We start from the raw sequence: 11009 nt of genomic DNA on the forward strand, positions 1-11009 counted from the left end.
CGCCGCTCCCTTCCCGGCCCTTTCGACCGCTGAAAGACATGGTGGATACAGTGGCGTGATGGGGGGGTATGTGTGTGTGTGGGGGGGGGGAGAGAAGGGGGAAAGCGCACAACTCTCAGCACTCGTCAGTGCACCAACACCAAGAGCGAGGCGCAGGTACAGGCACGGAGAGAAATTCAGACACCGACGTCTGATAAGAGACAAAAGAGAAATTAAAGAGAAGACGAGAAAGACGCTGTGGACAGCGCTAACAGCAGTGGTCAATCAAAGACCAAGCTGGCAGAGACTAATGTACAAGACACACACGATGCGTGGTTGTGTCCGACTGCGCGAGTAGGGGAGACACTGCGGAAGGAGGGAGAGAACGCGTGAGAGACGTCAGACGCACTCAAGCTCGCCACCCACACGCGCACAATGATGCCCACTTCGCCGTCGCACTGGTCGAGTGGTCACTTCGATCTCCGATGTAGAGGAGATGTACGCCAAAGGCAATCGTCACGGTGGGGAGTAAAGAAAAAGAGCGCGTGAGCGTACACGGAAAAGATGGTGATGTCAGCGTGGACACAAGCGCCTGTGTGGGTGTCGGTGAAGGGGTGTAGCGCCCCCAAGGAGTGCGGGGTACATGTATATCAGCAACACCAGATAAGAGCGATAGAAAAGAGAGAATGAGAGCAAGACAGAGAGAGAAAGGGGTAGGAGAGACCTCCATACTCCCTAGCCGCATGACCGCATTTGAGTCCGTCCATGTGTGGCTGTGAATGGGTGTGTGTCTTTGCACGCCTCTTCGCCCCACCTTTTCGCTTCCCCTCTCCTCCTCGCGCACGTCAGTATGTCCGTGGGCGAGGAGGAGAGGGGGGAGCGAGAGACCGTCACGAGAGCGAAAAGGGGATGAAGGCCTTCATGACTCATACACAAGCACCCGTGAGAAGCGGCAAGGAGGTCGATGAAATCGATATTACGCCAGCATGAGAGCGGGTGAAGCGAGGTGAGATTCGTGACTGGCAGAAAATTTGGTCAACAAAAGGCGGAGCAGGATGCAGAGAGGGAGGGGGAGCGTGGGTGTGGGTGGGTGTGTGAGGGACGGGGGGGTTCGTTGCAGGACACCCCATACGTACACGGCAGAGCAACAGCGGTAGGAGATGGGGCGAATAGCTACAAGAGCAACAACAAAAACAAAAAGAGGGGCAGCAGCGGACACGGGCATACAAACCCGCTGGGCTGCGGCGGCAACCCCCCACCCCCTCGCTCACCGGTTGTTAGATAAGCTGCAGTGCCTCCTCCGTAGCTCTTCGGTAGGTCTCACCAAAGAGGACCAAGTACATCAGCGCGCAGGAGAACTAGTACACCACCGGACACGCAGGACGGCCTCTTCGCCGAGCGGGTACTCGTCCTCGCCGGCTGGATAGAACTTCGGGTCGAAGCCGCTGAAGACCGGCGTCATGGTCATCGCCACCTCGCGGTTCCAGTAGAGCGGTTGGCGGTTGACGAAGAGCAGTTTGCCAGCCACACTGCAGCGCCACAGGGCACTGGGCAGGAGACTCCGCTCTGGCATACGCACCACACTCAAGGAGGCGGATACGGCAACGAGGGTGCCGCGCACGTCGCTGCCGATATTGCTAGCGTTGCCGGAGCTCCCTACGCCATAAACTGTGTTGGCTGGAAGTGGCATCGGTCCCGCGTTACGGCCTTTGCGAGTTCCTCCGCTTCCATCGCATGATCCGCAGCAACGACATCGACGGCCTGAGAAGCATGAGTCCCGAGTGAGCCTCGTAAGTGCTTCGTGAACACGCCAAACCTCCGCTCCGCCCCCCCCCCCTCCTCCTCCTCTCCGTTGGACGCCACAAGCTGCGCAGATTGGCACGACTCACCTGTGGTTGAAAAATGCGATCAATGTGTCGATTTCACCAGCTGGTGCTCCACAGGACGGCGCTTCTCGTGTACGCCGCCGCTAACGTTTGCAGGCGATTCATATCAGAGCCTCATCTCGGTGCAGTCCTCCTCGCATGTGGTGCAAAGCCCCTCTGTAACACGGCAAGCAACGCAACACCGCCGCTATTCAGCGACACCGTCACCCGGCAGAAGCTAAAACGGTCATCTAGACCGCGGCAACGATGCAGATGGGTCAGTGCCTAACCCACCACCACGCGAACGCACTCGCCAAGACACCGGACCTCTGTCGGTCTCGATGAGCAGCTCTGCCGGATAGACTGTGCAGCCCGCGTCCCGCACGAGAGCCATCGCTGGGATGGGGAGACTAATTACCTGTAGCAGTGCCCGCCCGCTTGCCTCCAACAAGATCTCAGTTCGCTGTACGCCTCGGCTCGAGCTGAGAAAGTAGCGAGCAACGCCCTCCCCCCCCCTCGCAGTCTGCCGCCAACGCAGCTGTGTAGTGCACAGCGCCGCCGCTTCTGCGACTTCCTTCACTCCTGACACCGCCACTGAGGGAAGTGGAGGTGGCAGTGGCCTGCAGCGGCGCGGTGTCTCCAGACTTAGGCATCCATCTCGCCGCCAAACAGCATGCGTACCTGCACGTGCTGCTGTGAAGAACCCTCGCTGTCACCGAAACCCCTGATCATAGGAAGAGCACGGCGATTACCCACTCAAACGCCTGCTCTAGTTCATCTTACCAGACAGAGCTGGCGCCGCTTGGTATTGCAGATTTGGCGAAGTAGCCAAGGAAAGGGTAAACAGGCGGGATACGAAGGTGAGTCACAGCGCGGAGGAAGGGGGAGGGGAGCATAAGCGCGCACGCACCGCACCGCACGGCAGAAAGAAGTTGAGCCTGTGAGCGACAAGGCAAGCAAACTCTCCTCTTTGTTGCTTGTTTTTTTTTTGTTTTTCTCAGCATCACGTGTGCACATCGCGGCCAGCGCTGTGTGAGTGCGGAGAAGAGCGAGGGGCCATGCATGTGCCGGGGCGAAGCGGAAGCGAAGAGGGGGAAAAGCAAGAAGACGTATGCGCAAAGCGTAGCCAGCGACAACTTGGCAAGTGTGAAGTCGCTGCGTTACCCAGCGAACCTTGGCGTGCACCAGGAGGGTAAGAGAGGGGAATGAGGACTAGCCGCTCACCTTCTCCGAGAAGGTGAGCGTAGAACAGCTGTGTATAATGCCCCTGCTGCCCTCTAGCCCGGTCTTCTGATATCGCCTCGTTTGGTGGTGTGAGAGTGAGAGGAGGAGGCCGGAGATAAAAAGTAGAGGAGGACGATGTTGTCCTTCGCAGCGGGTTACACACAAATCGCGTTGGCTTTTCGTTTGCTGCAGCTTCGAGTGTGCACAGAGGAGCCACCAAAGACATCCTCCAGCGCGCAGATGCCCTCCTCCCACTCCCCCCCCCCGCACCCCAGTGGACACGTCATTACTCTTCCCCTCCGTCCTCCTATCCACCACTCCCTTCGATCCATCATCGCTGTCTCAGTGCACGCGGCGATGCAGGAGGGGTTCCTACTCTCCTTCTCTCGATGCCCCCTCTTGGGTCTTGTGTATACGCTTTGAGAAACCGAGAGAGAAGTGGGCAAAGTTGAGGGGTACCACGCGGGTAACAACGCCGCAGCGACACGGCTGTCGTGACACCCCTCCATCTCTGTCACGCCCCACCTCGCAGCTTTAGATCGTGCCAGTCCTGCTCCATATGACGGCACAGCTGCTCGTAGTGTACCTCGTGTGCGTGGAACCGGCCGTCGACGTTGGCCGCAGTGGATGATGCGAGGGAACCCTGGCTGAAATCTGCTGCCTCGATTACTGGTGATGGCGACAACGCCCCTGTCGTCGGCTTCCCCAGTAGTGTCGTTGCCACGGTGACGTACATGCGATGCGCATCTTGGACTTGTCGCTCAAGTGAGCGCAGTTGCCAAGACTTAGGTGGATTGGAAGCGAGATCAGGTGCGATACGCCGCCGCTTGGATGTGGCAGGAGCACCGTCGGTGTGGGAGAAGAGCGCTTCTTCTGCCCAACGCAGATACCGCCACGCGCCATCCAGCACGGAGAGGGCTAGAGTGTCCCACGACAGCGCACGTGTCTGTCCTCGGTGCGACAGCGCCGACCAGGAAGCAACCCCGGGGACCTCACTGAATTTACTCTGATGTGGAACATGCTTCAACACCGCCGCGGCAGCAGTGAAGTCGGAGCGCCAGCTGTATGCCTCCGCAACCTCCAGTAAGGAGCCGTGCACCTCAAGAAGACGCACCGCCTCCCCAAAGAGGACCTCGGTCTCCTCCGTGCTGTCACGGGGGCCGAAGCGAGAGAACAACATTTCCGCACTCCGCTGTGGCGTTGTCGTCGCCACGGCCAGAGGCAGAGGTACAGTGGCGACTGCGTCAGGCTGCTCAGAGCGGTACTCCTGTGAAGACCCCCTCGCGCTAAGGCGGCGCGCACTCGCATCAGCTGCTCCGATGCACTGAGTTGATGCTCTTACTTTCTGATTTGTGCTCCACCAATCCAGCAGCCAGCGTGCCGTGGCGTCGCTTGGCTCCAGTATCCCTTGCCGCAGCAGCTCTTGCACACGACGCGCTGCGCTGCAGGCGGACGTCGGTTGAGGAGACTCCAACCGCCTCGTCGAAGTGTCCGCTACGTGGCAAAGAATCACTTCGAGCAGCAAGTACTGGAGTTGCAGCTCCACTGGAATGGCAGCGCTGTGCAGGAGCAGTATATAATCGCAGAGGAGCCCCTCCAGTTGGCGCCGCCTCTGGTCCTGCTGCTGGGGGTGGCGTGGCAAACAAGATGACTGAAGGGCTGTCCAAGTGGGAGAAAAAACCGTCTGTAAAATGAGCCGCTGTAGCGCAGTGGAGGTGATTGGGAGCCCACCAGACGCCTCAGAGCTGGCCGCACCGGCACCGCTGGCGCTGCCCGCCCCACCTGCAGGAGCCACGGTGCTTTCAAGCTCCACTGCAACGCAGCGGAGAGAAAACTCGGTTTCGAGCGTGAGGTTCGCCAGTATGCATTTCCATAGTGCGTACAACTCATTGCCTGCGACGTGCAGTGTCGACGTGGTGGTCGTGCACAGAAGACGCCGCAAGATATCGACCTCTGCGCACTCCACTTGGTCAGCCTGGGACACTGACGCAGCGTTGCCATCGCTATCATCGCCCGCCAACCCCACCACTTGCCCGGCTAGCTCCCGTAGAAGGCCGACAAGAGCGTACACGCTGCCCGTGCTGCGGCCCTTGGCCAAGGGAGCGGAAAACATCTGATGGCGCCGACACAGAAAGCGCACGTAGGAGCGGACAAGTCCAGCCGCCGTATCGCCATTCAGGGTGTTTACGTCGAGGCCCTGCCCTTGCTGCCGCGGCCAAGGGTACTGGTCGCTGTGCTCGCTCCCACGGCTTAAGTCCACAAGCAGACGCCACTCCGCCACCCGCGCGGCGTCTACACGGCACACGCGCAGAGTTCCGTCCGACGCGTTGATAACCAGTGGAACCTGTGAACTCGCCAGCCACTGATAGTCGCCGTAGACGACCGGCTTACCGCCACTCAGAGCATCTCGACTGCCGCCTGCGCATTCAGCTTCACAAGCCTTCACCACTGCAGTTGCGCTGCAGCAATATAGCGGGTACATCAACGGTACAGCAGAGGCGGCAATGGGGTTCTCCCACGCCGTCAACTCCAGCATTGAGCTCCTCAAGACGGACAGCATGGAGGGGAAGTTGGCCGATGGCGCTTGTCGTTGCAATGCTGCTTTTCTACCACGCGAACGATAAAACTGCTGCTGCCGGTGCTCAGCAGCTAGTTCGCTGGTGGTGGTAACCTGAGCACCGCTAGAGGCGTCAGCTGACGGATGGAACGCTGTTGGTGGCGGTGGTAGCGATGAACGTGACGCTGCTGCGAAGGTGTCGTCGGCGCTGTCAGTGATGCTGATGTTGCTGTTGCCCATTCCTTGTGAGGCTGACACCGCGCCTCCTCTAGCTTCCCACGAAGACGCCAGCTCAGAAAAACAATCCGCTGAAGCAGCGGTGCTGGTTGCGGGACTGGCAACGGCAGGGTTGGGGAACCGCACCCTGGAGTCGATGGCACCGGAGGCCACCGCCTTCCATAGATAGCGCCGCGCTGTCATTCGCCTTCTCGCATGGTGAAAAGCAGCAGTGGCTTTCATTTGAGACGCACTGCTGATACTGCAATCGGCCAGGTCGAACACAGCCAACTGTGCCGTGGCTGGGGCGTGGATCACGATGAGGTTGTCAACCACTTGTACGCAGAGGTGGCCTAAACTCGGTGGCCGCAGCAGCGTTGCGGTGAGCTCGTCAGCCTCTAGAGTGTCTGCTAAGGGGGCTGGCACAGCCGCTTGCGACGCACGAGACGCACACGAGGTTACCGCAGCCAAGGACAGTTGCGCAACGTGGATGAATGAGCCGCCACACACCCCAGGCGGCGGCGCAGACGCTGTGGCCAACGACGCCGCTGCCTTGAGCCGCCTCAAGAGCGAGTCGCCGCCTGATGCCTCAGGTGCTGACGCTGGAACGCTAGCACCAGTAACTCCGCTACTCAGCGCTCTCCCCGTCTGCGACACACCGGACAAGGGCCGGCCTCTGCTCCCTTCGGAGGGAAGGTACATGTGCAAGTTCATCACCGGCTCATGTTGGCCGCCGATGGTGCCGAGACCGGACAACACGTGATACACAAACGACTGCCCATAGACCGTCAATACGCCCAGCATCGAGGACAGCTGATGCGATATCTGCTGAGACCGGAGAACCGGCAGCGGCAGATCCGACAAAGCAGCAGCCGCAGCCCCGGCGGCAGTGCCGTGTCTTGAGGTGCAGCTCATGTGGGGGGTAGCGCGCAAGCTTTCTGACAAAGTCAACTCCGTCCACGTACACAATTCCAGCGGCGAAGAACTCACCTCCGCTATCCCGTTCGACCTCGTGCTTCGTTCGTTGTCCACGGAGGACGCCCCTTGTCCCCTGTACACCTTGATGGGCTTCACCACCGACGGCCGAGCGTAGTTAAGGCTCAGCAGCACACGACCTCGCGCATCGTAGGTGCACCAGTCAGAGCGCGTGACGTAGCGTTGCAGTACGCTGATCAACACCAGCGCGGCCCCATCGCACACACCGCCAGTGGTAGCGAACGACGTCGTGAACGATGAAGGGGCGAGTGAAGCCGCTGTCGCCGCATTCGCAGGAGAGACAAACGGGGCGTGCGACGTCGTTCGCTCGATGCATTCCCCTTCACGCGTGCCACCGCTTCCACACGAGGGCAGAGGTGAGGGCATCATGGACGCTGGCGGGGAATGAGGTGACTGGGGTGAGAGTCCGAGGCCGATCCGGCAGCGCACCCGGATAAGATCGACAGTGATCGAGGAAACACAAAGGAGGTGATGATCAACGTACGGTGGCGACGCAGCCGTCGTCGAGGTAGCAGCGTCAGCAGCGCTGTCGCACCAACAGAAGAACTGTATCGGGTACCACGCTTCGCGGAAGCGCAGCGTGTTGGGGGCACATACAATCCTTGCCAGCGGGCGCGCGAGCGGAATCGAAGATGCTTCGATGTAGTCTACACCTTCAGGCAGTACAGGGCACTCCATGATGTAGACTGCCATGACGGGTGGAGGGGTGACGCGTGCATCATGGCCCGAGACAGGCACGGACCCCGATATCAGCTCTGATGGTCCGTCGCGGCTGGTCGAAGATGCAGATGACGACAGCGCTGCTGGTGGCGGTAGCGGCACAGCCATTAACACCGACGCCGAGCTGCGGAGCTCCGCGTGCGGCATTGGCAGACGACGTGGTAGGCAGAGTCCGCTAGTGGAAGCTGTGGTGCAGCAGGACGGAGAAAGAGGGGAGGCCCACACCTGCAAAGGGTTCGCCATTCGCAGGCACGCCGCCGCCGCTGCGCCACTAGAAGTGAGAATAGAAGATTGAGATGCCGGCGGTGCTGACGGAGAAGGGCGAGAGGGCAAGCAGGAAAGTTCGCCATGCGCATGCGGCGAGCAGCTGCGATGGTGCGTCCTAGTAGTCGATGCCGCGGTGTAGGCTGGACGAGTGGCGTTGTCATGAGTAGTCGCAGCAGTGGTGCTCCTCTCCGGTCTTGAATACCCTTCCAAGTCCGATGGCGTTGCTGCAGCAGCGCCGCTCCAAGTTAACGGCACACAGAGGGTGATGCTGTCCTCGCAGACGAGGATGACGTCTTCGGCGACGTCGTCGAGGTGCATCGCACGTACACGAAACGAGAGTGACGCCGCTGCTGGTGTCACCTCCGCGGTGGAGGTGAGCAAAGAGTCGTTGAGGGAAAGCCCCAGTTGCATGACTGAAGACGGCAGTGGCTCGCCCAAGTAGATGAACGAGGGGGCGTCCACATCTCCATCAGCGTGGCTGTGCTCGGCCGACATGGGTGTCGATGAAGCTCGCCACACTGCGCGACGGGTGTCACTGTGGGGGTTTAAGAGAGAGCGTTGTATCAGCGGAGACAGCGTTAACGAGAGTAGAAAGGTAAGGGGTGCAACGGGGAAGGGGGAGGAGGGGTTGTCGTTAGCGAGCGCCCAAGGTGGGGCCAAAAGGGCAAAGCGAAAGCGGTAAATCCACACATAGAAAAGCAGCTGAGAGTGAAGCGGCACGGGGGGAGGGGGGTGGCGGCAGTGATGGATGATGCACGTCCGCGCGCGCGCGAGAGAGAGAGAGAGAGACAGCTAAGAGTGACACAATGCGAGAAAGATTCGGGATGGTAGGGATAGTGAGCAGAGAGAATACTAAGCGTGAGATGGAGCGAGGTGAGGCGCACGCAAGGGAGCGAGGGAAGTCCTTAGTTGCTTACAAGTATGCTTGATTGGGGACTCACGGCTGTGTCACTGAGCGAACCACACATGAGACGCACATGCATACGTAGAACGGGCAGCTGCTTGCATGTCGTTGCATCATCCGCTCGTACTTCACTCCCCTTCCTTGTGTGGCGCGCATTCCATGAGTAGTCCTTTTCGGTTGTTTTATAGTGGCTGAAGGAGTCGACCGGTGTTGTGAGAGGGCGAAGAACACGCCTACGCACACAGCCACCTGCAAACAGAGGGGAGGGGAGAGGGGAAGAGGAGATACCGTGGACGGGGGAGGTCAGGGGGACGTATCTCATCCTAGAAGGACGAGGCGCCCTGCATGTAGCGGTACGGAGGAATGCAGAAGCCCACGCTGCGACCCCCACCCCGCCCCTCCATATCTCCCAAACACACTCACTCGTCCTCCTCCTCTCGACTTCATCTGCGACTACCCACTCGATTTATAAGCACCACCGCCTTAAGAGAACCGACACACACGCACACACACACACGCACACACACACACACGCACACCGACACGCATAGGCAAACAAGACGCGACAAGAGAAAGGTCTGCAAACAGTAAAGGTGCAGAGGAGAGCGGAGGAAGAAGGATGAACCCATGGCTGTTGAGCGGAGTTCCACTGAGGGAGGAAATCACCACCTGCATTCTTCCTCCCCCACCGACATCCGGGGCACTGCCCACAGAGACACTCATGCGCTCCTGCGCGCACACACACACGCTGTCGACTTCCCCCTCTACCCAGAGCGAGAAAGGAAGGAAAGGGAAACAACAAGAGCACTTCACCACCATCATCAGCCTACACAAGGCATCTGCACAGCACCAACAACAGGAAAACGCGCGCCACAATACTGCTCATCGGTTTAGTACCCCAGCTCTCGGCGCAGAAAGCCCTTCGGGCTTGTCAGCCACGCCATATCGTAGCTTCGGTACGCCATAATCGAGTAGAGAAACAGCATGCACAGCGCCGCAGGGGCGAGCATCGTGTGCAGCAGCACGTCCAGCGCAACAGAGATAAAAAAAACGCTCGTCAGCAGCGGGAAGGCGGCGTAGAAGCGCCCAAGGACGTAGAAGCCGCAAAGCAGCAGGAAAATGTGGAAGCCACTCGGAGTACGCCACTTCACCCAACTCCAGTACCGTGGCATCTCATCCACGTTGCGTGCCATCCACTCAGGCAGGAATTTATAGTAAAAGTACTGCGTGTCAGAGACGAGGTTGCGGTAGCGCCGGTCCAGCGTCGGGCTCTTCGTAATCAGTTCGTAGGCCTTGTTAATCTGGTTGAGGCGCGGGATGTCGCCGGCGCCATCCACCGCCATGTCCGGGTGAACCTGCTTCATAAGTTCGTGGTAGCGCAGGCGGATTGTCTGTGTCGATGCACCCGGCTTCAGGCCCAGCACCTCCCATGGGTTGTACCCGCTTACGTGGGTGTTGACGGCGTTCTTGTTCGCCTCCTCAGCTGTTGCCGCGTGCCCGTGCGTGCGGCGACGCTGCTCGCGATGAAGCTCCTCTTCGGTGGGCTTTGTCGCACCGCGTGGTGAATCGATGTCGGCGGGGACGGTGCCGTAGCTTGGGCTGCTGCTGGACTGCCAGCGGCGAGTCGTTGCCCAGGCAGAAGAGCTACATGTGGTGGAAGCACACAGCAGCACCGGTGCGGCGGCACGCAACAGCCCAAGCGAAGACGTTGACTGGTACGACGAAGATAGAGCAGCCAATGGAGGCGAGCGGCAGCAAGAACTAGCAAAGTGAGCGGCGGGCATTGCCGCCACCGACCCCTGTGCGCAGCCCCCGCGATGGAGAAGCGCCGAGGTCACTGTCGATGCCACCGTACCGCGGAGCAGCATTGGAGAAACAGTAGCAGAGAGCGCGAGTGAAAAAAAGCGAGGAACACCCACAGAGAGAGGGGAGGGGGCGCTGCGACATGTGGGCGCGTGCATCCATGTCGGTGAGTGGAGTGATGCACAGAGAAGGATGCGGTCGGAGAGTTGATGAACAGGTCGACAAGGAGAGTCCAGGGGAGGAGGTGGTGGTGGAAGTAAAAAGAGCAATGGCGACACAGCAATAGAGGAGGTTTGCAGCAAGGGTGTCGCTGCCATAAAAACCCAAACGGGGATCGCTCCTTCACCCCCCCCCCAAAAAAAAAATGCCTGCCATCAGTAGGGGGATGGTAGAGGTCAGTAAACGAGCCGTAGAGAGGGGGGAAGCGATGATGGCGATCCTTCACCGCAACGGGAGGCGAGCATATCCACCATATCCG

General features: G+C 59.7%; 2 protein-coding genes across 2 annotated transcripts; both read right to left on the reverse strand.

The window, feature by feature from the left end:
• Positions 1–3582: 3582 nt before the first annotated feature.
• LBRM_17_0430 (conserved hypothetical protein) lies at positions 3583–8319 on the reverse strand (the record flags this gene model as incomplete). The annotated part of the gene is made up of 1 exon (XM_001563761.2): positions 3583–8319. One exon carries the CDS (start codon positions 8317–8319, stop codon positions 3583–3585), a length of 4737 nt encoding a protein of 1578 aa, XP_001563811.2.
• Positions 8320–9618: 1299 nt separating this feature from the next.
• Positions 9619–10596, reverse strand: LBRM_17_0440 (conserved hypothetical protein; the record flags this gene model as incomplete). The annotated part of the gene is made up of 1 exon (XM_001563762.1): positions 9619–10596. The coding sequence occupies one exon, from the start codon at positions 10594–10596 to the stop codon at positions 9619–9621; it is 978 nt and encodes a 325-aa protein (XP_001563812.1).
• Positions 10597–11009: the final 413 nt, after the last annotated feature.

This window comes from Leishmania braziliensis, chromosome 17 (assembly GCF_000002845.2).
Source record: "Leishmania braziliensis MHOM/BR/75/M2904 complete genome, chromosome 17".
In the NCBI taxonomy this organism is placed as follows: Eukaryota; Euglenozoa; class Kinetoplastea; order Trypanosomatida; family Trypanosomatidae; genus Leishmania; species Leishmania braziliensis.